This window comes from Microcaecilia unicolor, chromosome 7, assembly GCF_901765095.1.
Source record: "Microcaecilia unicolor chromosome 7, aMicUni1.1, whole genome shotgun sequence".
In the NCBI taxonomy this organism is placed as follows: Eukaryota; Metazoa; Chordata; class Amphibia; order Gymnophiona; family Siphonopidae; genus Microcaecilia; species Microcaecilia unicolor.
The window spans coordinates 55928755-55956403 of record NC_044037.1 but is presented as its reverse complement, the minus strand read 5'-3'; the positions used below and the strand labels follow the sequence as shown (position 1 = coordinate 55956403).

General features: G+C 42.9%; 1 protein-coding gene across 5 annotated transcripts in view; it reads left to right on the top strand.

Moving 5' to 3' along the window:
• RPS6KA6 (ribosomal protein S6 kinase A6) overlaps positions 1-27649 on the top strand; it is a 248754-nt gene that overhangs the window by 51316 nt on the left and 169789 nt on the right. For all 5 annotated transcript variants that reach the window (XM_030209964.1, XM_030209960.1, XM_030209963.1 and 2 more), the window contains exons 2-4: positions 2035-2094; positions 16826-16942; positions 23916-23997. In XM_030209964.1, coding sequence (XP_030065824.1) covers positions 2035-2094; positions 16826-16942; positions 23916-23997 — 259 coding nt within the window. The remainder of the gene's footprint in view (positions 1-2034; positions 2095-16825; positions 16943-23915; positions 23998-27649) is intronic.

The window sequence follows — 27649 nt, the reverse complement described above, 5'->3', positions numbered from 1 at the left end:
CTGGATGATGCCGAGAGTGATTGGGAGAAGGTGCTGTGGTCAGATGAGACAAAAATTGAGCTCTTTGGCATGAACTCAACTCGCCGTGTTTGGAGGAAGAGAAATGCTGCCTATGACCCAAAGAACACCGTCCCCACTGTCAAGCATGGAGGTGGAAATGTTATGTTTTGGGGGTGTTTCTCTGCTAAGGGCACAGGACTACTTCACCGCATCAATGGGAGAATGGATGGGGCCATGTACCGTACAATTCGGAGTGACAACCTCCTTCCCTCCGCCAGGGCCTTAAAAATGGGTCGTGGCTGGGTCTTCCAGCACGACAATGACCCAAAACATACAGCCAAGGCAACAAAGGAGTGGCTCAGGAAGAAGCACATTAGGGTCATGGAGTGGCCTAGCCAGTCACCAGACCTTAATCCCATTGAAAACTTATGGAGGGAGCTGAAGATGCGAGTTGCCAAGCGACAGCCCAGAACTCTTAATGATTTAGAGATGATCTGCAAAGAGGAGTGGACCAAAATTCCTCCTGACATGTGTGCAAACCTCATCATCAACTACAGAAGATGTCTGACCACTGTGCTTGCCAACAAGGGTTTTGCCACCAAGTATTAGGTCTTGTTTGCCAGAGGGATTAAATACTTATTTCCCTCTGCAGAATGCAAATAAATTCATATACTTTCCACAATGTGATTTTCCGGATTTAATTTGTGATGTACTATCTCTCACTGTTACCAATAACCTACCCTTCAATTATGGGCTGCTCATGTCTTTGTCAGTGGGCAAACTTACAAAATCAGCAAGGGATCAAATACTTATTTCCCCCACTGTAAATGTTAGATTAAGCCAGAAGCTCCAAAGAAGAAAAAGTGAGGCGCAAAACATCCATTTTTAATTAATTTTAAAGAATATGTTTATTAATTATACAGTGTTTCTTTTTTTGTGTTTTCTACATTTTTCTATCAAAATGAGAGGGAAATAGAAGAGAGGCATGAGATTTAAGTTTTGTCTGGTCATAACTGTTAATGATCACTGGCTGAGACATTAGCGGTATCACTAACCTGCCTTCTTGAAATAAATGAAAATCTAGTTCTCTAGATCAGTGTGCAGCAGCCCACTGAACAATATCTTATTTTAAACAACCCTTTGAATTTTTCAAAGGACGCTTCCCACTGAAGCATAGGTTTTTTGCCAACTGTTCATATTTCTGTGCTTTCTTTTTATTTATGGAGTAAGATTAAACCACTATCTTTAAGCCTTTTGTTTTCTTTCAAGGCTGTTATTTCTTTTGTTGTCCTCTCTATGGCTTCCTCCTTTTTACCTAAAAACTGAAAAATGTTTGTGGTTTGTGAAAGATTTATTGGGCCTGACTCCATAAATGTTTATCCAAATGAGTCTAGAATTAATGACTGATTACTTCAATTTATAAGATGTATGTAGTTTGTTAAAGATTACTCAAAAAAAGAACAATGTAAGTAAATTTTGTTCTCAAAAGGTTATAAATGTTCCTGCTAAGATTTCAAAACTTTTGCAGATAATTCTCTGTTTAAAAATTAATGAATCTGTTGTTTGACCAATAGTGCATCTTAAAAATATACTAAGATTTTTCATATTTGAATGTTCAGTCTTAATCAGAAATTTTTTTAATAACATTTAAATAAATTAACTGTAACCAGTATACTACATTTCCTTTGATGTTTTGAGGTGGTTAGCTTTGTCCCTAAGGGGTGTGTGCACCATGGTAGGGTGGAGTTACTTTAATTGCTGCTTATTCTTAAAACAGCTTAGTAATCAGTGTAGCAAATTCTCATTTAATTTGGTGACCTCACCCTGTGTTTGCTAAGTTATTTTAGTTTAATTTAATTAATGCTCTTCCCATGATAGACAGACCACCTCCTAAAAATACTAGGCATGTGCAGACAACTTGGCTTTTGTTTCTTTTTCATGTATGAACAGCTAAGAACACTATAGAGTGCTAGTCAAGGATACTGTTTGTTATACTGTGTTACCAAAGTTTACTTTATTTTAATGATTTTGCAGCTGAATGGTCTTAAAATGGTTGAAGAGCCCATGGAAGAAGGAGAGTCCTATTCTTATCATGTAAGTGTTTTAATATTTGTTTTTAACTGTTTGCTTTGTTGATTTAAGTAGGATGAATTTAGGTTTAGTAACATTATCAGCAAAGACCTAACTCATTCTCTAGGTCCGTGATGGTTCTTGATTTATTTATTTTTTGTTCTGTATGGAATACAATTATAAATTTAAGCTTATGCTGCCTAATTCAGAACTAACTAATGACAAAAGGTGTTTCACGTACTTGTAAGTTCAAATGATACAATTCAAGGTCTTAAGCTGAAACTGTGCCTTTCCTAAGCGCTCCTCTTAGGCTTTAATATTTTTTATGTAGAGCAAGAATCATGCAAAATCTGTTTAAGCTTAGTAGTGTATTTTCCAATCTTCTGTTTTCACTCTGTGCTGATGTCATTTCCTTCGTGCATACTCTGGAACAGTGGTTCCCAAACCTGGTCCTGGAGGTAACCCAGCTAGTCAGGTTTTCAGGATATTCACAATAAATATTCATGAGAGAGATTTCCAATCACTGCTTCCACTGTATGCAAATCTCCCTCATGAATATTCATTGTAGATATTCTGAAAACCTGACTGGCTGGGGTGTCTCTAGTACCTGATTGGGAACCACTGCACTAGAACTTGGATTGTTCCACTTCAGGCACTATAGATTCCGAGGTCAGGCTGACAACTAGTAGAGAGCTGAAATGTTCAGGCTGATGTGTTCTTCGTGGATAAATAGGGAGAGTTGCTCTGCTGCTTTGGTTTCTTTCTATCTTCAGCAGAGGATGCAGCCCACTCAATGAGATTGAAGAAGGGAAAATGGTTTTCTTTCTTTTTTTTTTTTTCTAGTCCAATACTCACACAAGATATATGGAAAAGTACCTGCAAGTGGTATGAAACTAGCATATCCAAGGGGTTTGTGAAAGAAAAGTCCTGAAACTGGCATAACTTTGGGCATGCCCAAGGAACCACAAAAAGGACTTTAGAAAAATAAAGAACAGATACCCACAACTGACATATAACTGATTGAGGGCAAGAATGGTGGTTTGTTTTGGTCTTAGTTCTCATTATGTTAGCGCATCCAGGATTTGCATATATACTCTGTAAGAAAGCCAGACTGTGAAAATCAGGCGTAGGCAACAAATGGAGCTGTTTAGCAAGGGTTTTCCTTGATAAAATCCTAAAATCATGCCACCATAAATGGGGGTTCAGGACTGGAAATTTCCATTCAACAGAAGTCTACTGCTGCCTTAAGTCTTCTCCCTTTGCTGACTGCACTAGAATATTGATCCCAAAAGTATTTTTAAAACTCATTCACTATATTGATCTCTTATTTTCAGAGTTGCCTGTGTGTTTTGAAACTAGTTCTGGTACTGGCATTGTAGTGCAGTTGACAGAGGGAATGGAAAGCATATGAGGGTGCTAGGATTTGGTCACTTCCGTTACGAGTTACATCAACATAGGAGGAAAGAGACATTTGAATAATCATGTGTGTACACAAAATGTTTGTGTACAAATAATGTAAAGTTGGCTAAATGACATGACTTGCTGAACTGTAGTTCAGATATTGATGAGAAGAATATCTTAGCTATGGTAGAAGTTTATTTCTCCCATTATGCATAAAAATTGCCTACATTGGTAAAAGCTCTACAAGTAGTCTTACATTGCAGAATCTTCATCAATAATAGAAAAATATATACAAATAGTTTTGCTTTGATTATTGTTACTGGAAAATATAGCTGCAGAGATTTGCACCTGCTTTTCCTGAAGATGCATGTTTTGATCAGAAAAAAAGTGTGTGTGTGTGTGTGTTTTTTTTTTTTTTTTTGGGGGGGGGGGGGGAGAGAGGGAGAAGATATGTTAACTGCCTTCTCTGGCTTAACACTGTCTGTGGGAGCATATCTGTCATATGCAGATAAATGTATATGCATTGTGGAACACTGCTATCCATGTAAATTGCTTAAAAGTTGTCTCTTCTATATTATAAAGCAAAAACACTTCTTTTATAGGTAACTTTTGCCAAAAGTGAAGCAACAAATTTAATCTTCTTTTTGGTTGTAGCTCTGATTTTAATATTTTCAATGGAAACTTTTTTTTTTTCTCTGCAATAAGTAGGATTGAATCAGACACACAAGTAGATGACAACATTTGTATAGTACTGGGACAAGACAGCTCTGCAAGAGCACAGAAGTAATTTAAAGTTCTGAGCATGCGTGGTCCTTCCTGCATGCAGTTGTCTTCAGACCCCTCAGTTTTGTGTTTTCTACTCTGCTAACCAGATGTGCAGTAAAGCTCTTACAATGTTTTTTTTTCATCCGCTTACTCTCTCATAGCCTTTCATATCATTTCAACTCTTTGAATTTGAGAAATGTTCAAAAAGTTACTTTCACCAAGAACAAGAAGGTTGTAATCATGTTGCTGGGTAACGCCATCTGATGGAGCCTGGTGTGGGAACCTTCCCCAGCATCTTTTTCAGAAGCCTGTGGCAGTAACTCACTGCATATGTGCACACCTTCCTCACCACCATCATAATGTGGTATGAGCTCAGTCTTCATTTTTCTGCAGAGCTGTGAGAAAGTGTTTTTAGACTTGTTTCACACAGCTTGTGGCTTCTCTTCTGCTGTAGTTGTTGTTGCACCTTTTTACTCAGACACAGTGCACAAATCCAGTTGTACAGGGCCACTTCCTGGTTTGTGGCACTTTTGTAAGTTTCTTTTATTTTTCACAACCTACTAGGCTCTCTTAGGCTTTGAGCACCCACCAGGTGATGTTTTTTGTCATCATCAATCTGTTTGATTTTGCTGCAACTATTTTTTTCTGATGTGTCCCAGAGAACTCCCAGCACAACAGGACCATGGACACCCACAACTGATGCCTGTAATGCCTGGGGCCCAATAATGATTCCTGTTCTTGTAAACTCTTTTTTTTTTTTTTTTACAAATGTCAAGAAGAAACATCAAAGGTCCTGAGAAGCAATACAAAAGGATTTTTGGCACTGATAACTCTGGTCCAACGACCGGCATAGGAAGCTTTGCTCTGTGGCTCCAGAAGCTACATTGAATACTGGGGATACTTTGACACTGAGAGGGTCTCAACCTCCATTGACACTGAGCGTGGATGGGTGCCGTAAAGATCGAGCATCCTCCTATCCTCTTCTGAAGACGAGGATGAATTCCTCATCTTCTTACACACTGAGGGACTCCAATGCAATTCATCAGGTGGAGGTCAAGAATCATCAACATTGATCCTCCTTGAAGCATTGTGCCAAGAGCACTGAGACAATCAGGATGTTGGATATCGTCAAAGCACACCCAACGTGAGGATAGCTCATCCTCCAGGGAATTAGATGGGGTGCGACAGCTTCTACTAAGCGAAGATGAGGTCACTGATATGGTTCTAGGTGAGTTACCACCTGGATAATACTGGACAGTTCCAACCCATCAATTTCCCCCCTGGATTATTACTATCTAGGTCATTTTTCCCACTAACCAATTCCTTCTCCCCCCCTCCTCCTCCAGCTAAGACAATTCCCCTTCATAACATTTGTATTGCAAATATACTTCTAACATAGTGTATATCTAAAGAAAAAATGTTACATATATATAACCAATTATGTTATATATAACCAATTATGAAATAGTAAGTTGGAAGTCAAGTCTTATTCCAAGAATTTAGCATGTTCCTCGCATACTTTCCAAGCCACAAAGAGAGGGAAAGACCACACTGATAAATTAGAATGACACCAGTAAATCCTCTATAGAAGATATGAAGCAGAAATCAAGGAACTTCAATTAAAAAATGGATTTTAAGTTGTTTAAGTAAATATCAATGATGCCAATATTCAGTGAACATACTCTTGCTTGGCAAGGTGATGCTCAGCTCTCCGTGAGGATGACTTCAAAGCGTAAGAGACTATAATTAAGATATTGGAGAGGATTGGTGGATGGGAATCTACCGGGACGAACTCTGCAGGTGGAAATTGGTTAGGGGGAAACTGACTTCTATCTAGTGGTGCCTCTGTGTGGGTCTCTTGCTTCCTGAGCTGCTGTCTGTTTTTCTTTGGAATGCATTTGTGTTGAGGGTGCTTGCACCTGCCATGCTCCTCCAAGCAGCCCCGTATGGTCCTCAGCCTGTGATGAGGCTTTACAGCTTCAGCAGCTTGCCTCTACGCCGACGCCTCTATGGTTACATCTGGGCATTGCTCCCTGAGCTCCTGGCTATTCTTTATTCAGAGTGCATTAATGCCGAGGGTGCTTGCGCCTGCCATGCTTCTTGGCTCAGTTCCTCATGGCCCTCAGCCTGTGGTGAGGCCTCCAACGCTGGTGTCGCATGCAGCGCCAGCATTAACTGCCACCTATTTTGGTCAACGTCTGTGCTGAAGCCTGCTCTTCAATGCCACTCTTGGAGTCATGGTTCCTCTCCGTCAAGGCAGACTGTATCTCAGCCCTCCTCTCATGCAGAGTTCCTGGCTGACACCGATGAGAGTCAGATGATGATCCCTGGTAGTTCTTGGAGGATTCCTATAGAATACCATCTGACCCCTCCCTTCCACAGGAACAGAGGATGTCTCCATCTGCGAGCCTTTACTTCCCTTCTTTATCAAGGACTCGGTGGCTACCATTCTAATTCCTCTGGAGGTGGAAAGTGAGCACAGGACTCAGCTCTTCGCGATGCTTCCTCCTAGAGGGTTGTGACAGTCCTGTTTCACTGTGCTTCCCTGATGTTCTCGAGAGGAATTGGGAGTGCCCTCTGTCAGTTCCGCTCCTCCCCATGGGGATCACCTCCATGCACCGCATTCGGAGCTTCTCTGGCTTTCATAGGCCCCATTTGCCTCATCACTCCATGGTGGTTGAATCCATGCTCAAGAGAGCCAGGAGTTCTAGGAACTATGCTTCGGCATCTCCAGTCAGGTATGCTAGACCCCCTGGATTAATTTTGGGTGGAAAATGTGCCACCACGAGCGTATCCTTACAGGACCTGGTATGTGTTATGCTCTCTCTCCCAATAGAGCAGATCGAGTCGCTTTGCCAGTTGGTCAAGCTTCAGAGGGTGTATTGCAAGTTCTTGGCCAGAGGCGCTTACAACACTTATTTTTGCTGTGGCTTCCAGTATCTATGCCCACAGTGTGGCTGCATGTCTGACTTGTAGGTTCAGCAGAGACTGGTGAATACCTTGTGCAAACTCATTTTGGAGAGCAGATGGAAGGGGTTGCTGAACTTATCAAAAAATACACAGATGCCATCAACACTCTCTCCTCCTGAATGTCTTCTGCAACAACCTCCTCCTCTAGGAGATTTTTCGGCAAGTCATTGGAGGGGTCCTTGCTATGCGTCGAGATGTGGGTATGCCACCTCTTCTTGCTAGCCCCAATGGACTCTGCCCCGGAGAGCTCTCCAGTCATAGCAAAGGGTGACCTTTTTACTGGCTCCAGGGGAGCATAGCTGCAGTGCCAATTACTGTCCCGGATGACCTATTGGTGGGTGAAGTTGCAGTTTTTCAGGACAGGCCAAAGGCTGAGTACTTGTCCACCGACAGCTCACATCGGCTCTCAGCTCAAGCAGATCCTTGCGGAGGCACTCTCCATCTTTCTTAAGTCCCATGTCGTCAAGCCCATACCACCAGGGGAAGAGGGCTTGGATTCTATTCCAGGTCTTTCCCTGTGCCATTGAAGGCCCGGGGGATGTATTCCATCCTAGGCCTAAGGGCCCTACACAACTTTCTAATCAAAGAACACTTAAGGATGTTTTCTGTGAGCACCCTATTTCCCCATTGTTCAGGGCAATGATTGGCTCTACTTTGTGGACTTGAATGATGTTTATACACAAGAAATATCTTCGATTTTCCCTGGGGGCATGTCACATCCAGTACCGTGTGCTGCTTTTACCTCACGTCAGCTCCCAGGGTGTTCCCTGAGTGTCTAGTGGTACTACTACTACTATTTAGCATTTCTATAGCGCTACAAGGCGTACGCAGCGCTGCACAAACATAGAAGAAAGACAGTCCCTGCTCAAAGAGCTTACAATCTAATAGACAAAAAATAAATAAAGTAATCAAATCAATTAATGTGAATGGGAAGGAAGAGAGGAGGGTAGGTGGAGGCGAGTGGTTACGAGTCAAAAGCAATGTTAAAGAGGTGGGCTTTCAGTCTAGATTTAAAGGTGGCCAAGGATGGGGCAAGACGTAGGGGCTCAGGAAGTTTATTCCAGGCGTAGGGTGCAGCGAGACAGAAGGCGCGAAGTCTGGAGTTGGCAGTAGTGGAGAAGGGAACAGATAAGAAGGATTTATCCATGGAGCGGAGTGCACGGGAAGGGGTGTAGGGAAGGACGAGTGTGGAGAGATACTGGGGAGCAGCAGAGTGAGTACATTTATAGGTTAGTAGAAGAAGTTTGAACAGGATGCGAAAACGGTCTTGAGGAGAGGGGTAGTATGAGTAAAGCGACCCTGGCGGAAGACAAGACGGGCAGCAGAGTTTTGAACCGACTGGAGAGGGGAGAGGTGACTAAGTGGGAGGCCAGCAAGAAGCAGATTGCAGTAGTCTAAACGAGAGGTGACAAGGGTGTGGATGAGGGTTTTGGTAGAGTGCTCGGAAAAAGGGACGGATGTTGTAAAGAAAGAAACGACAGGTCTTGGCAATCTGCTGGATATGAGCAGAGAAGGAGAGAGAAGAGTCAAAGATGACCCCAAGGTTTCGAGCTGAGGAGACAGGGAGAATGAGAGAGCCATCAACAGAAATAGAAAACGGGGGGAGCGGGGAGGTGGGTTTGGGGGGGAAAATGAGAAGCTTGGTTTTGGTCATATTTAATTTCAGGTGGCGTTGAGACATCCAGACAGCAATGTCAGACAAGCACGCTGAAACTTTGGTTTGGATGCAAGGTGAGATATCAGGGGTAGAAAGGTAGATTTGGGTGTCATCAGCATAGAGATGGTAGGAAAAGCCATGGGATGAGATTAATGAACCAAGGGAAGAAGTGTAGATAGAAAAGAGAAGGGGACCAAGAACAGAACCCTGAGGTACGCCGACAGGCAGAGGGATAGAAGTAGAAGAGGAGCCACCAGTGAACACTAAAGGTGCGGAGGGAGAGGTAGGAAGAGAACCAGGAAAGGACAGAGCCCTGGAATCCAAGTGAGGACAGGTTATCGAGAAGTATGCTGTGATCGACAGTGTCAAAAGCAGCGGAAAGATCAAGAAGAATGAGGATGGAATATTAACCTCTGGATTTAGCCAGTAATTGGTCATTGGAGACTTTAGTAAGCGCAGTTTCGGTTGAGTGGAGAGGGCAAAAACCAGATTGTAGTGGGTCAAGAATAGCATGTGAGGAGAGAAAATCAAGGCAGCGGCGGTGAACAGCACGCTCAAGTAATTTGGAGAGAAAAGGAAGGAAGGAGATGGGTCGGTAATTAGAGGGACAAGTAGGGTCGAGTGAAGGCTTCTTAAGGAGAGGTGTGACCACAGCATGTTTAAAGGCAGCAGGGACAGTCGCAGTGGAAAGTGAGAGGTTGAGAATGTGACAGATAAAAGGAATAAGAGCAGGAGAGATGGCATTAAGAAGGTGGGTGGGAATGGGATCAGAGGAACAGGTGGTATATTTTGAGGAAGAAAGGAGAAGTGTAGTTTCCTCAATAGTAACTTCAGGAAAGGAGGAAAGGGAATGAGGGGAAGGAGAGAGAGGGGAACGGACTAGTGGAGGGGAGAGGTGGTGAGGTAGAGAAAGCAAGGTTTATCTTTTGAACCTTGTTGTGAAAGAATTCAGCAAGGGTCTGAGGAGATAATGAAGGGGGAGTTGGGGGAGGGGGCACCTTGAGAAGAGAGTTCAATGTGGTGAAGAGAAGTCGAGGATTAGAGCCAAGAGAGTTGGTCAGTTGGATATAATAATCTTGTTTGGTACGTAAAAGAGCAGACTGGAAGGAGGTCAGCATGAACTTAAAGTGTAAGAAATCAGCAAGGGCCCGAGATTTCCGCCAGAGGCGTTCGGCGGAGCGGGTACAGGAACGTAGGTAGCGGATATTAGAAGTCAGCCAAGGTTGGGGTTTTGTACGCCTTACAGGGCGGGTCATCAAAGGTGCAAGAGTGTCTAAGGCAGAGGATAGAGTATTGTTGTAAGAAGAAACAGCCTCGTTGACAGACGTGGATGGTGCCACAGTAGAGAGGAGGTTTGAAACATGGGAGGATAGAGATGAAGGGTCAATATCGTGAAGATTCCTAGATAAATTAGATAAGATAGGATGGGACTGGGAGGGAGGAGATTTAAGTGTGAAAGTTATAAGATGGTGATCAGAGGAGGGAAGATCAGAGGCAAGGAAACTAGAGGGTGAACAATTGGAGAAGAAGATGAGATCAAGACAGTGACCATTTTGATGAGTGGGGGAGATGGAGCATAGTTGGAGATTAAAGGAGGACGTTAAAGCGAGTAACTTGGAAATATAAGAGTTGGAAGGATCATTAGCAGGAATATTAAAGTCACCAAGGATGAGAGAGGGGAAGGAAGGATCATGGAAGAAGGCAAGCCAGGCGTCAAAGGCACTGAGAAAGGATAAAAGGGACTTATCAGGGGGATGATAAATGACCGCTATTCGAAGAGGCAGAGGAGAGAAAAGGCGGATAGAGTGGACTTCAAAGGAGGAAAAACAGTGAGATTGAGGTGGAAGAAGGGGTTGAAATCTGGAGGAGGGAGAGAGAAGTAGTCCAACACCGCCCCCACGGCCAGCAGGGCGAGGAGTATGTGAAAATAGATAACCGCCATGGCACAGGGCTGCGACTGAAGCAGAGTCATCAGGGCAGAGCCAGGTTTCTGTTATGGCGAGCAGATGGAGGTGACGCGAGATAAAGAGGTCCTGGATATAGGCGAGTTTGTTACAGATAGAGCGGGCATTCCATAGGGCGCAAGAGAAGGGCAGAGAAGAGGAGGGGAGTAGAGAAATAGAGATGAGGTTAGAGAGGTCACTGTGAGATCTGTAGAGTTGGGATAATAGTTGGTGAGGGGGGCCAGGATTGGGATTGATGTCACCGGCTGAGAGTAAGAGAAGGAGTAAAAGAGAGCGGAGGAGAGTAGGAGAGGTGTGGCCACGAAGGCGTCGAAGGCGAGAGGTATTTAGTTGGAATGGGGAAGGCAAAGTGGACGGAAGAAAGAGGCGGAGATTAAAAGCCAAGAGGGAGGAAGAGGGTAGGAGAGAAGGTGAGGTGATGAAGTCGATGGATGGGCAGTGAGTTCCTGTAGCGGAGAGGGATAGGGGGTGAGGGAAAAGATTAGGAAGGGACAGGTCTAGGAAGAGAATGTGAATAGGGGCCATAAATGACTGAGGTACTTTAGCAACTGGGAAGAAGATTAGATGTAAAGAGAAAAATGCCCGGTGCGCGGCACCTAGAGCGGAGGCCCTGAGTGGATCGGAGTGGACCTGGGTGTCACCCCGGAGAGGGCTGTAAGGATATGCAGATGAGCTGCAAGTCCTCCACAGCACCTGAAAGGCAGCCGGTGGTAGAGCTGGGCACCTCTCAGCTGAGGAAGGCTTTCCAGGGGTTAGGCCGAAGCCAGCATTCCTCCCCCTGAGGGTCGCCTGATCCTAGCCAAAAAGCACCTGGAAACTCTGTGCACTTGGAGCGAAGGCCCTGGGAAGATCGGGGTGGAACTGGAGTCACCCCGGATACAGCTGTGAGGAAATGGAGAAGGGCTGCAAGTCCTTCACAGCACCTGGTGGGAGCGCTGGGCACCTAGAGCGGAGACCCTGAGTGGATCGGAGTGGACCTGGGTGTCACCCCGGAGAAGGCTGTAAGGATATGCAGATGAGCTGCAAGTCCTCCACAGCACCTCCACTCGCAACATTGCTGTGCTGACTGGAAGTCCATGTTGTGCAGAGCAGACAGACAATCGGTACTCAGGAGACAATATGGAGAACTTTTTGGTTGGACCTAATGAGATTCATTTTACAATTTTCACAGTATGTCTAGCAGTAGTTGCAGTGTCGTTATGTTGACTGGGGGCACATGTATTTCCAGATGATTGGCTGGTCAAGAGCACATCAAAGGAAGATGTGCAGAAACATTTGGGTGCTGAAGCTTCTAGGCTTCATCATAAACTATTCCAAGTCCCATCTCAGCTAGTCCCAACAATTGGAGTTTATTGGAGCCCTGCTGGATACCACTCAAACCAGCGCTTTCTCCCGACCTAATGAATAGAGGCTCTTATCTCTGTGGCTTGGGAGTTTCACCAGAATTGGTAGGTATCAGCTTGGCAAATGTTGAGATTGCTAGGCCATATGGCCTCCACTGTGCATGCTACTCCCATGGAACACCTGAATTTGAGGCCAGCTGAATGGACCCTGTCTACCCAGTAGACTCAGGTCATGGGGAACCTTAAGGATATTATCATGTCACATCTGTGAAGGAATTTCTGTCTTGGTGGCTAATTTTGCAGCAATTTGAACAAAAGACTGCCGTTCCAAACACCACAAATGTACCAGACGCTAATGACAGATGGATCCAAGCTGGGATGAGGAGCTCTTGTAGATGGGCTCCACATCCAGGGTTAGTAGTCTACTCAGGAGAGTCAACAACAAATCAACCTTCTAGAGCTAATAATTATCTGGAGTACTCTAAAGGCATTCAGGTATTGGCTGGTGAACCAAATTCTATTAATTCAGGCAATCAGATTGCAATGTACTATGCCAAAAAGCAGGGAGGCATGGGATCATAGCTGCTGTGTGTGGAAGCAGTTGGGTTGTAAAAAGTGTTCTGTCTCCCAGGGGATGGTGCTCAGAGCTACTTACCTGATGGGAAAGACAATTATGTGGCAGACGGAATGAATTGGGTAATGCAACCTCACAAGTAGTCTCTCAATATGGATGCATTGCCCAGAAAATCTTTTGAGAGTGGGGCACCATCTGATAGACCTTTCTGGCCACTTATCTCAACAAGAAAGTCTGTCTGTTCTGCCCCAGACTTGGATTGCGCTTCAGAATAGCATCAGATGTGTGTCTCCTTGGGGAAAGGGTGTGTATGCAGGTATCCTCCAGTGCCTCTCTTAGTGCAAACCCTTAAAACTTCAGCAGGACAGGGAACCATGATTCTCATCACTCCGTATTGGCAATGGCAGATTGGTTCCCTCTACTTTTGGAGCTAGCCTCTGAAGATCTGTGGAGATTGGAATACTTTCAGACCTTATTATTCAGAACAAGAGGTCCTTCCTACATCCTGATCTCCAGTTCCTAGCCCTCATATCATGGCTATTGAGAGATTACAAGTGAATTTCTTAAACCTTCTTTATGTTAGACTGGTTTCTTTGTATTATGATAACTCCATATGGTTGGATCCTTTTTCACTGCAGATACCTTCCATTCATTGATTTTGTCTCTACTTGTATCAAGAATAGATTATTGCAACATAGTTTATCTTGGTGCTACCAAAAACATACTTTAGACTTCAAAATTTACAAAACACATCTATCCACATCTATCCAACCCCTCTGCCACTCAAAAAGAAAACAGATCATGTCACCCCTCTGCTTACAAAAATATCATTTGCTTCCAGTTGAGTATCACATACAGTGCAAAACCCATCTCTAACCATCCTGTATTCTTCAGCAAATTTCTTGAGATCTTTGAATGACCATTTTATGGTCCTGCCGAGACCTCATTTGGCGCAGCCAACATAGCACTTTTTATTTTTTTTTTTGCAGTCACCGCACTGTGGAACTCAATGCCTTTAGCATTACACTGTGAACTTTATGTGGAAACCTTCAAATCATCATTAAAGACCTGGGTATTTGAACAAGCCTGTAACTCCTGTTTCTGGCCTTGATTTGACTTCTACAGGTTTCTAGTACCTTAAAAACTAGAATGAATTTGGTGTGGATGTGTCCTTTCCCTGTTTTATTTGGAGTTCCTTTCTCTTGATGTTTAGTATGTAAACTACTTTGCACTGCTAGATTGGTAAAACAGTCTATCAAGTTCAGAATGAATGGATAATAAATCTGCTGGAGGGTGTCTCTGAGGTGCTGCTGACTTCAGGAGAAATTCAGCTAGGAGATCATATGGTTTCAAATTGAAGAGTTTCTTTGCATGTGGTGTAAGGGCAAGGCTCTAGACCCCTTTTTCCTATCCTACACAAAAATTGCTTGAATACCCTCTATACCCATCACGGATCTCAAGACCAAGTCAGGGTTCTTTTCAATGTAGTTGGAACTTAGCTATGTACCATGTAGAGAGTAAGCCCAACTCCACTCATCCTTAATTGTCCAATTCATGAGGGGCTTGCTTCTATTGAAACCTTCCATCAAGCCCCCCACAGTTTTATGGTATCTCAACATTATCCTTACACAGCTGATGAAAGTTCCCTTTGAGCCACTTGATACTTGTCAGCTGAAGTATCTGACCTGAAATGTCTTGTTTTTTTGATGGAAGACACTTTAGCACACAGATCAGTGAGTTACAGGCCTTGGTAGCTGACCAACTTAAACCAAGTTTTACAACAACACAGTGGTTTTGCACAGACATCTTAAGTTTCTCTGTAAGGTAGCTTCAGAATTCCATCTTAACCAGTCATTCTGCCATCATTTTTCCCAAAGCCAGATGCCCATCAAGCTGAGCATACTGCAGACTCTGGACTGCAAGAGAGCTTTGGCTGCTTTTTCTGGGACAGACTAAGCTCGTAGAAAGTTCATCCAACATTTTGTTTCTTTTGATTCCAGCAGGATGGGGGTTGTCAACAATTCATTCATTCTTTCAAATTGGCTAGCAGACTGCATTTCCTTTACTTATGCCCAGGCTGAGCTGACTCTAGAGGGTCATGCCATGGCTGTGCCAGTAACTCATTTAGTCAGCCTCCATAAAGAAGAGCTGCAACGTGGACACTAGTCCACAGATTCATATCTCACTGGAGTAGGATTCCCAACATGTCAACCAATTTAGTCACATAGTACTTCTGAATTGTTATTTGTGGTCTAGAATCCAATTCAGAATCCCCCCCCCCCCCCCCGGCTTATTTATTTCTGTTCTAGGCTGTCTATGTACAAATAAAAAGTTTGTTACTGTTCGTTGTTTGCATTCTGGTTTTGCTCTTTGTGGACCCTAGTTATATTCCTTTTCTTTTTAGACAGACTGGTGGCTAGGGGTTTCCATCAGTGTGGATATTACATCCTACTTGTCCTTGGAGAAAGTGAAGTTGTTCACTAGTAGCAGGTGTTCTCCGAGGACAGCTGGATGAATATCCACAGCTTGCCCACCTCCCTTTGAAGCTGATTTTTGTATCAGCTAATGTGTAGGACCAGCTCAGTTTAATATGACGATAGCAGGGAGGAAGACCTGGACATTCATGGTAGACCACTTCCAAAAGCTTCCAGAAGAAACACTTGCCATGCCGGGCTTCATCGGATGATGTCACTCATCAGTGTGGGTATTCATCCTGCTGTCCTTGGAGAGCACCTGCTGTAGGTGAGTAACTTTGCTTTCTAATGGGAGCTTCTATCTTTCCCACCAGCTGGCAGTCAGGAAGTAACTCTATGCCCCATATCCCATTAAGCCCCTTTCACCAGCCCCACTTCAAAGTCAACTGTCAATGGATGGAAGATAAAACCAAGAGGCAGATCTTGTTAAAAAAAACCAACCAAACAAACACACACACAGTTTTTATTCAGTATAAAGCTCCCAGCATATCAACCATCTGTCCCCTACATGGCCATGTTTCACCAAACACATTGGCTAGGTCAAGGGATAATACTAGAGAAACAAACATTCAGATATTTGCAAACAAACTAAGAGCATAATACAAATGAGAACTCCATTAAAAATTACATAAATAGACTTAAGGCATGAATAAATTCTCTGTGTCTTCCATATTGGATTTGGCGGATTGCTGCCTTGTTGCTTTTTGTCTCCATGATGGACGGAGGCAGAAGAGGGTTGTCTTTCCTCTTGCTGAAATGGTGTCAAAACTCCAAAATATCACAAGCTGATCTTATATGGATTTTTGTCCCTGAGAGACTGTAGAAAGTCAGTTTGTACTATTATAGGTTATGGTGCTGGTGGTGTGTGTAGAAGGATCTCCTTTTTTGTCCCCAGCCACCAAGGTCCAACTTTAAATGAGGTAAGCCAGGAATTGAGAATTGCTACTGGATTGGATATGGCCATTACTTGATCTCCAAGGTAGATGGGGTCCCTTTAGTGGAGAATGTGGTAGAGGGTTGGAGAATATCAGTCCATTAGGCCTTGTCCTTGTTTTAAGCTCTGCTTGAGGCATAATTGTGTGTGAATGTCCCAATAATGTAAAATCCTATTGCATTGCTGAATGTGGTTTTGTTTTAATTTCATTTTAATATTTATAAGCTGTATACATACATTTTGTATTTGATGTAATTCATTAACATTTTTATTGCATCAGTCCAGTCAAGTGTATAGGGCTAATGCAGCATAGTAATTACTTGGATTTAATAAGGGATCTTAATGCTTATTTACCCAGGTAGTTGGGGAAATACATATCTTACAGCTGGTAACTGGTATGTCCTTGCAGGACAGAAGAACCAAACACTGTTCCTGTGTTACTAATGCACAATAATGCTGCACTAGCCTTTTGTACATTTGGTATATTTTCTCTACATTAGGTTAGATGTTCATATTCATTTTTCTGTGTTTCAATTCAAATATTCCAGAAACGGCTATTAAAGAAAACCTTAGTCTAATCCTTTTGGTATGTTGCTGATTTTTCTGTGGTGGTAACTCTTCATCGGTCTTGTCTGGTTGACTAATACTGTTCTGAACTTGACCATTTTTACAGGAAGAAGGAAGTGTGAAAGAGATTCCTATCACTCATCTTGTAAAAGAAGGTTGTGAGAAGGCAGATCCTGCACAATTTGAATTACTTAAGGTTCTTGGGCAGGGATCATTTGGAAAAGTAAGTTGTTTAAAGGCATTGTATAAGCAAAGTGAAAAGATTAGCAGCTTTTTGTCATTCCATCGTTTTAGCTGTGCTAGTCTAGAGCTTGCAGTGCTGTAGCAAATGATTAGTTGAACTAAAGTATGAAAAGTACTTAGATTGTACTTGAGGATGTAAACAATTAAAAAAGTTAATAGTCTAGTCAGTGGATATGAGGACAGCTTATAGAGTGGAGAGAAGCCTAATAGAGCAGCACATTGAGAAACAATGGAACCTGGTTCAAATCCTGTTGCAGCTTCTTGTGATCTTGGGCAAAACTGTTAATCCTTCATTGCACAGGAACAAACTCAAATTGTGAGCCTTCTAGGGACAGAAAAATATTTACTGTACCTGAATGTACACTGCTTCTATAGCTTTCAGGCTTGTAGGCAGCATACAAGAAATTAGTTATTACTTTCTCTTTTCCTTCTCCCCCCCCCCCCCCCCCCCTTGATGATTTAATGTCCTCATGCTTACATGTATGATCTACAAACTGGAGAATAGCATCTCAGCTTGCTCCAGTGTAGGTGTTGGAAAGCAGCCAAGAGGAAATATTGACATGAGCTATGGTAGAGCTCACCTCATTAATCTTTAATAGACTAACAGTATAACTTTACTTGTAAACTGTAATGTTTTACTTCCTTACATTTTGTCATTTTTTTATACCAAAAATTTCAGGCCAGTCCAGACAAATGGGTTGTGTTCCTCCACCAGTAGATGGAAACAGAGGAAGAAAATAGTTTCTGTGACTCACCCCTTAAGAGTATTATGCAGCATAGAATGTTCAGTATTCCTCTGTCTCCCAAGATGATGGGTGACAGGCAACAGCCCTGCTCCTGACTTGGTCACTAACTAATTTCAGTTGAGCTTTAACTACCCTTTTGGGGTTTTGTTCTCCTGAGCCAGTGTTGCGCTGAGTCTCAGTTGAGTTTGGGGGTGCCTATTTGGCTAGTTCTCCTGAATCAGCTGCTCAGCTGTGTTTCAGTAAAGTTGGGGATGCTCTCCTGGGCTTGTTCTCCTCACCCAGTTTAATGCCTGGGTTTCAGTTGAGTTGGTGTGCCTTCTTTGGCATGAGCTCTTGTTTAAAAAACAAAACAAAAACCAGCTGTTCTGTGGAGCTGAGATATATCTCAGAGGTCTGAGATCCCTACCACCCCTCCTCCCCAACCAGACCATTGGCCCACCAACATCTCCTGTGGAAGTCAACCTGCATTTGGTGAGCCTATTCTGATTTATCTCGGTTATTTTAGCACTCTGATGTTTGTGCCTCTCACTGGTATCTGGCTTTACTTTTTCTCACAGCAGGTATTACCGACAGGAACCTTTGTTCTTCCGGTTTCTTTAAGCAGTTAAAAATTCTATGTGACTTGACTATAAGTGGTGAATATTTGTCTCTTATGTGGAAGATTAGCTATTCCTGTTTGTGGGACACTAAATTTTCCTCATTGTTCCAGACTGTTACAATTTTTCCTGCCAAAATTCTTTTTCTGTTTTTGCCAGCTGTTGCTTCTTTTGCAAGTGTTTCCTGGATGTTTGATTCATAGTAAGCAAATCTAGATGTTTGAGCTCTCTAGTTAAAAAAAAAAAAAAAAAAAAAAAAAAAAGAGGATTTTACCCCTTACTAGGATATGTGCTCCTATTCTTTGGCTAATTGCTGTATGCTGCAATTTGATTTAATTTTGTAATTTCTGGAGTAGTCTCACCTTAATGGTTATAGTATTTGCCTGAATTATAGATACAGGTTCTACTACTTTTCTGTCTGTTTAATGTGAATATCAATTAGGCTAAGTAAACAGTCCGTTATTAATTGCAGTTGACTGTGTTTAGTTTTTTCTGTATGGAGTTCCTAAGATTCAACTGTTCTTATTAAACTTGCTCCCCCCCATCACCAGTATTCTTAAAAACATATTTCCAATCTGGTCAAAGCTGTACAATTCAACTTTTGTCTGGGTTCTACCAAATTTGATGGGTGTACTCTGTTTCCACGTGAGTTACTCATCTGGCTTCCCAGATCAGGTTAGTTGCATTTTTTTCAGTTATGGAAATAGTGCAGCCAAAGAAGTTTGGTAGCCATTGATGATTCAGAGCTGGCCCAATTATATAGTTTTTTTTTTCCATTCAGCTATGGTTCGTTTCTACATTTAGTGTACATTTCTTTCAATATCATCCTAGCCTTCTCAGCCCCTGTGTGTGCAGTTGTCCACCTGGGTTGCAAATTTGCTCCAGCCACCTGGGCTGTGCACTTGCATCCACTGGCACACTAGCTCAGTGGTACTGGCATTACACACTAACTGCACCCACTGGTATTACACAGTCGCAGCATCCACCTGTGTTGCACGGTGGTGGCAGCGGCAACCACCTGTGTTGAAGCAGTCACTGTTTGCTTACCTGCAATAACTGGATTGTTCCATTGTTGCAACAACCACTGATGCTACTCAGTTTAAGCAGCCGCCTATTTTCTATGCCTGAAACTATCACATGGGTTGCACAGTACTGATAGTTCATGGATGCGACAACCATCTTGGTTATATGGTTGCACAATCAGCTGTGCTGTGTGGCTGAAATGGCCAAATTACTTCTTTACCTCCAGCAGTTACCTACATGTCCTAGTGTTCCAAGTCAGTTATACATCACTTTTCTAATAGCCGACTGTGTAACACGGCTACTCTCTCACTCTGTATGTGCAACTGCTGCAGCAGTAAGTATGATACCAGCTGCCTGTATACTACAGTTCCAGCGACTGTCTATACGTCCCAGTTATGGAAACTGCGATGTGTGGCACAGTTTCAGACTTGCCTATGTGGCATAACATGTTTCTTGCTGTATGTGGTATATTGGATGAACATTTATGTGGTATCCCAGACAGCAGCTGACTGCATTTCATTGACTATGGTTACCATAAGTGAGACATCAGAGTTGGCATCCATCTCTTCCATGGTCTCTCAATGCTGTTTTCTCTCAATGCTGTTTTCTATTATTCCTTCTCTTCCATACCTTTTGTCATTCCAGAGCCTTTCTGATTGCTCTTGGTTCTCTCTACTAGGTACCAACGGAAAAGGACCTCTAAGGCTATTCTAGTTTATCTATCTTTGTTAGTTTTGTAAAAATTCTTTCTCTTTTTTTGAGTGTTTAGATCTTTTACTCCCATCCTATGTTGGGAACACTGCTATGCTATATCCCATTTTTCTGGGCTGGTCTGATAGGATGGTGTGGAAGGAACACTTCTGTCTCACCTGATAACTTTTTTTCCTTTAGTCTTATCAGACCAGTCCAGAATCCCTCCCTGGCTGATTAATTTTATTTTGCTTACGAGTTATATTTTTCAGATATCGCCGATCAAACTTTTAAGTTTTTCCTAACCTATTGTATGTCACATGTGTCCTGACTCAGTGAAATATCTGCATGTCGGTAGAGTATATGCCTTCCTAGCTGGCAAGATATGACCTGATTGAGTCACTTGGTGTTGAAATTTCAATATTGGTCATTGGGCAGATTTTGAGCCCTATTGCTGAGCATTTTATGCTGGATAATTCCCGTAAGGGGCAGGCAACAAGAACTATTTTCTTCCTCTGTCTCTATCCACCAATGGAAGGGCACAACCCATTTGTCTGGACTGGTCTGATAGGAATAAAGGAGAGAAAGTTATCAGGTAAGACAACTTTTCCTTAGCTGTGTGTGATCAAATTTTCAAATGATAAGTACTGTGCATCTCACATGTCATATAGGAACTTATTACTATCATATTTAAAATGGCAAGTAAACTTTTTGTTTGAATATGTATGGATATTGAATGTTTGCATTTTTATGGGTATTGTTTTACTACGTTTATAGTCTGTTTTCATGAATTTAGTTATCTGCCTTGTTCTTTATGATGGAAAAGGGCAAAATTTAAGTATTAAATTATATAATGATAATTTGAGGTCTTGCTTAGTAAAGTACAAGAAAAAAATGTGCAGTTACCACATGTTGTAAAAATATGCAGCAAATACAGGGCCTCTGTAGTAATTGTTGGAGAAGCAACCAGTAGTGTTCCATATAGTTAATGCAGAGACAGTGTGCTTGGGGTCAATTCAGAAAGCCATGTGATAGAGCCATGCATGGATGGCTGAGCACACAGCTTCTGCTGTGAAATTAAAACGATATAATGCAGTAATCTGAGATGCTAATTTGAAGTGTGCAGGATATGTGCAGTAATTAGGAGCAGCCTGCTAAACATGTGCGCCCAAAAGTTCTCTGATGAGGGCGGCTTGCTGTGCTCATGTCCAAACAAAAAAAGTGCCAGCCCACACCTGCATGTGTTGTTCAGCACATATATATTAATCTCAGAAAAATTTCTTCCACATAAATATCAGCCTTGCGAAAATTATATGTGCAGAGCAAGTGCAGATGTGTGCTGGCATTTTCATTTTTGTGGATACTTGGAATGCCCTCCCGCGGGAGGTGGTGGAGGTGAAAACGGTAACGGAATTCAAAAATGCATGGGATAAACATAAAGGAATCCTGTTCAGAAGAAATGGATCCTCAGAAGCTTAGCCGAGATTGGATGGCAGAGCCGGTGGTGGGAGGCGTGGGCTAGTGGTTGGGAGGCGGGGCTAGTGCTGGACATACTTCTACGGTCTGTGCCCTGAAAATGGCAGAAACAAATCAAGGTCAGGTATACACAAAAAGTAGCACATATGAGTTTATCTTGTTGGGCAGACTGGATGGACCGTGCAGGTCTTTTTTCTGCCATCATCTACTATGTTACTATGTATGTTACTATGCTTGGAAATAATCACATGAACTGTTACCTCACATCTGTCTCTTAAAGTTGTAGGCACTCCTTGTGGTCACTAAAAAGAGCAAAACTGATGCTTAAATTCCAAAATCTGGCACTAAATCTTCTCAACTAACTTAAAATTTCAACAGCCACAGGTTCTTCCTGTGCATTGCAATGGAATACTTATGGCCTTATTATCTTTCATTGTAATGCACTGTGCACCCATGTGTATCGTGTGTGTTCTGCACTCAACCCCTTTTTAGATTTTGCAGCCAGTAATGTGCATGTATACTCCACATCAACTGTGTGCTTTGGCTTGTAGTAGCTTTCTGTATTGGTCTCTCAATGGGGCTAATGCAGAAAGCTACCAACAGCTCAACTGCACAGTTAACATGTGGTATACGTGTACAAGCAATCCAGTAATGGGGTTGTGTGACATACATGGCTGCACATTACATTCAAATGAATGTATATGAGGCCATTAGGTATGCCACAGCAATGTAGGAAAGTAAACATTGGCCTTGAACGTATGGTAACTGCCTGAATTTTTTCACAAGTCTAGGATAGCATTCACTTTCTGCAACAGCACCCTGACCCAACCATCCTCCCTCCATCCCAACTTAAAAAAACAAAAACCCCTAAAACTTTCTCTGCTGTCTAGTGGCACTCAGTACCCCTCCAACCCACCCCCCCAGCTTAAAAAATAATTCCCAGTGTCTAGGACACCCCTGACTGATCCCCCCCGCTACTTGAAAAAAAAGATAAATCCTTGGGGTCTAGGGCACCCCACCCCACATGACCCCCTTTCCTCCCTCAGCTAAAAGAAAAACCCCATTCCCTGGTGTCCAGTGGCACCCCAACCCCTCCCCCAGAACTCCCTAACTCCTCCCCAGGTTGTATCTTAAAGGAGGCAGAAGTGATGCCCGCTCGCTTCTGCCTCTTACACTGTCTTCTTGGAAAATGGGGTTCACAGCCCTACCTAGTGCATCCTAGGATGCACTGGGTGCGGTCATTCTGCCACATGAGAGAATTTTTTCCCTTATTTGGTAGTTGACAGGAAGGCTGACATTTTGCAGTGAGTTGCAGATTAACATAGCAGTAATTTGCATGCTCATTGTATATAGCATGCTGGTAGAATTTTTTCATGTTAATTTTGCAGCAGAACTATTCCTGAACTGCTTCCCATCGCGGGGACGACCAAAGTTCATGGGGGCATGTTGGCACCGTAGCGAAGGCGGGACTGGGGCGTCATTAAAAGATGGGCGTCATTGGCTGATAATGGAAAAAAGAAGGGTGTCCCTGACAAGCACTTGGCCGTCTTTACTTGGTCCATTTTGTTTCTTGCGACCAAGCCTCAAAAAGGTGCCCAAACTGACCAGATGACCACCGGAGGGAATCAGGGATGACCTCCCCTTACTCCCTCAGTGGTCACCAACCCCCTCCCACCCTAAAAAAAACTTTAAAAAAATGTTTTGTCAGCCTCTATGCCAGCCTCAAATGTCATACCCAGCTCCATGACAGCAGTATACAGGTCCCTGGAGCAGTTTTAGTGGGTGCAGTGCACTTCAGCCATTCAGACCCAGGCCCATCCCCCCCCTACCTGTTACACTTGTGGTGGTAAATGTGAGCCCTCCAAAACCCACCCGAAACCCACTGTACCCACATGTAGGTGCCCCCCTTCACCCCTTAGGTCTATGGTAGTGGTGTACAGTTGTGGGTAGTGGGTTTTGGGGGGCTCAGCACCCAAGCTAAGGGAGCTATGTACCTGGGTCGCAATTTGTGAAGTTCACTGCAGTGCCCCCAAGGGTGCCCGGTTGGTGTCTTGGCATGTCAGGGGTACCAGTGCACTACGAATTCTGCCTCCTCCCACGACCAAAGGGCTTGGATTTGGTCGTTTTTCAGATGGCGTCCTTGGTTTCCATTATGGCCAAAAACCGGGACGACCATCTCTAAGGTCGACCTAAATGTTGAGATTTGGGCGTCCCTGACCATATTATCGAAACGAAAGATGGACACCCATCTTGTTTCGATAATACAGGTTTCCCCGCCCCTTTGCGGGGCCGTCCTGCGAGGACACCCTCATGAAAACTTGGGCGCCCCGTTAGATTATGCCGCTCCACGTATTCAAACTAAATTTTTGACAGTATTTATAAAGGTTTAAGCACTGTTAGAAAAAGTATCTTATTGTTCTAGGTTTTCCTTGTAAGGAAAATAGTTGGTCCTGATGCTGAACAGCTTTATGCAATGAAAGTATTGAAAAAAGCTTCGTTAAAAGGTAGGTGTGTGATCTGTCTCCAGATCAATCTCCATCTATATATGCTTGATGGTTGTATTTTATTTTTCAGTCTTTGTTCTGTCTCATAGCATATGAATTATATTTCTTTACATATGCTTTTCACCACTTCTTTTAGACTTTTTAGGACTCTTGGTACCTCTTTGTCTTGACTGTAGGTTGAGTAAACTGGTGGAGTAGGGAAGCGTATTAGGGTGGGTTGAGGGTGTGTATATGTGACAAGGGGTAGAGGAAGACCATGGATTTGAAAAAGAGATAGGTGGCTGATTTGTTGGGAATTCCAATCCTTGGGGGTGGGGGGGACTGAAGAATCATTGGAGTCCGATGGAGTTGAGGCTGGGAGATGCGAGGATGTGAAGTAAGGGAGTATGTAGGCAAGTAAATGTTCTGTGAGGGCTGGAAACTGAATGTCAGCCATGATGCAGGGTTAATATTGTCACCTAAATGTTGCTGGTATATCATTTCCCTGTAAAGAGGAGAAGGCTAATAACTATAACATGAGAGGTAGATATATGCTTGTGGCAGAGGGCTACATCAGTGTCAGCTTTGTTTAGGGAATATACATGCATCAAACACCTCTACTCAGCTGAGTTGGTGGTGAGTAAGTGCAAGGTGATGCATGTTGGAAAAAAGAACCCGAATTATAGCTACGTCATGCAAGGTTCCACATTAGGAGTTACGGACCAAGAAAGGGATCTGGGTGTCGTTGTCGATAATACACTGAAACCTTCTGCGCCCCCCCCCCCCCCCTTGGTCAGAAAAATGGGTTGCACCTCCATCTTGCTGCCTCACATGCCAGTCATCACAGAAGAGGAGATGGATTCAGGAGACTTTTCCATGCTTGGCGATGGTGTCCACAACACTTTAAGGCCACCATCAAAGCTTTGCACCCCACTAGCAACACTTAAGGGTTTAAGAGGGTTCGGCTTTTCTAGGGGACCGAATTACATCCCTTTTGTACTTCTGCCTGCCTGAACTGAAACTGCAGCTACTGCTGTCAAAGGCTTCCAAAGTTTGCTACCACAGTGCAGGGACTGAATCAGCATCTGACATGAAAAACCTGGACTTTCCCTTCCTCTTCCCATTACAAAGGTAAGGAGTGTACATAAGGCAAGCATCTCCTCAGTCAGCCACAGAGCTGTTGCCCAGATGTCATCTCATGATGCCATCTTGGCCACAAAGTCTTTTGGAACTTTCCTATTTGTTAGACATTATTCTAACCTAGGTCTCCTATTGTAGCTTTTCTATGTCTCGCTTAATACCCCTGCTTTTATTATTATTCTAAACTTTCTGTAAGCACACCCTTAAAACTGAAGTGCTCTCCAATGTAGATCGCAATGGAGTAATCAACTGGAGTGTTCTCCAGTGTTGATCAGGGGACTTTGTTGTTCCTTGGCCTCCTAGCTTGGATCTTTGAGAGTGGTTACGTTGGCTTCATTGAATCTGTCTGACGGTGTATCACAAGTGATTCTAGTTTCCAAAAGATAAGTTTTAAAGTTTGCCATCTGGTGTAAAAAGTCCTAAATCACTTCTGTCCAACACTAAAGCTGCTTGAAATCTTCTACATGTATCTGAGTCAAGTTTAAAACCCATCTTTATTAGGGCTTTCCATATTGTGATTGATACTTATCACCATTGTGTTGAAGAGAAGCCTATTTACACATACAGTACAAGTTGAAAAATCCAGATTACTGGGAGATTGTTTCAGTACAGATCTTTGGATTTTCTAGATTTTCAGGCAGTACTTTTAAACTTCAAATTTAATGTTCCCAAGGACCCTCCCCCCACCTGTGGCTATTCCCTTCTTTCCCCTTGCATGGTTATCCCCTCCTAGCCCCACCCATCTCTCTCTTTCTTTCTCTTTCCCCATCTGACATCATCTCCATCTCTCTCTTTCTTTCTCTTTCCCCATCTGACATCATCTCCATCTCTCTTTTCTTTTTCTTCCCCTATTCAGTGTTTCTCTCTCGCTCTCTCCCCCATTCAGCATCACCCAGTCTCTCTGCTTCCTCTAACTAGCATCTCTCTCTCTCTCTCTCCCCCCAATTCAGCATCACCCAGTCTCTCTGCTTCCTCCAACTAGCATCTCTTTCTTTCTTTCTTTCTTTCTTTCTTTCTTTCTTTCTTTCTTTCTTTCTTTCTTTCTTTCTTTCTTTCTTTCTTTCTTTCTTTCTTTCTTTCTTTCTTTCTTTCTTTCTTTCTTTCTTTCTTTCTTTCTTTCTTTCTTTCTTTCTACAACCTGCAGGCAGTCAGTGAGTAAGGCTGCTGCTGGCGCTACAGGACTGAAGACCTTAAGAACAACCATTCTGGGTCAGACCAATTGTCCATCTAACTCAGTATCCAACTTCTAGCAGTGGCCATTCAGGTCACAAGTACTTGGCAGAAACCCAATTAATAACAACATTCCATGCTACTAATCCCAGGGCAAGCAGTGGCTTTCCCCATGAGCATGTCAGTAACAGACTATGGACTTTTCCTCCAGGAACATGTCTAAACCTTTTTTAAACCCAAATATGCTAACTGCTGTTACCACACCCTCCAGCAATGAGTTTCAGAGCTTAACTATTCTTTGAGTGAAAAAATATTTCCTCTTATTTGCTTTAAAAATATTTCTGTGTAACTTTATTGAGCTTCCCCTGGTCTTTCTACTTTTTGAAAGAGTGAAATTTGATTCACTTTTACCCATTCTACACCACTCAGGATTTTGTAGACCTTGGTCATATACCCCCCTCAGTCATCTCTTTTCCATACTGAAGAGCCTTAGCCTCTTTAGCCTTTCCTCATATGGGAGGAGTTCTATCCCCTTTATCATTTTGGTCGCTTTTCTTTGAACTTTTTTAAAATTCTGCTGTATCTTTTTTGAGATATGGTGACCAGAATTAAACACAATACTCAAGGTGAGGTCGCACCATGGAGTGATACAGAGGTAGTATAATATTCTTGGTCTTATTTTGCATCCCTTTCCCAATAACTTCTAGCATCTTGTTTGCTTTTTTGGCTGCCGCCACACACTGGCAGAAGATTTCAGCGTTTTGTCTACAGTGACACTTAGATCTTTTTCTTGAGTGCTGATTCCTATGGTGAACCCTAGCATCAGACAACTATGATTCGGATTATTCTTCCCAATGTGCATCACTTTGTATTTGTACACATTAAATTTCATCTGTCATTTGGATGCCTAGTCTTCCAGTTTCCTAAGATCTTCTTGCAATTTTTCACAATTCACATGTGTTTTGACAACTTTGAATAGTTTTGTGTCATCTGCAAATTTTCATCACCTCACTCGCCATTCCAATCTCCAGATCATTTATAAATATATTAAATAGCACTGGTCCCAGTACGGATCCCTGCTGCATGCCATTTAATCCTACTCTCTGTTTTCTGTCCAATAACCAATTCCTAAGCCACAGAAGGACATTGCCTCCTATCTCATGACTTTGTAGTTTTCTCAGGAGTCTCTCATAAGGAACTTTGTCAAAAGCTTTCTGAAAATCTAGATGCACCACGCCAACCGGCTCATCTTTATGCACTTGTTTATTCATACCTTCAAATAAATTAAGCAAATTGGTGAGGTAAGACTTCCCTTGGCTGAACCCATTCTGGCTCTGTCCCATTAAACCATGTTTGTCTGTGT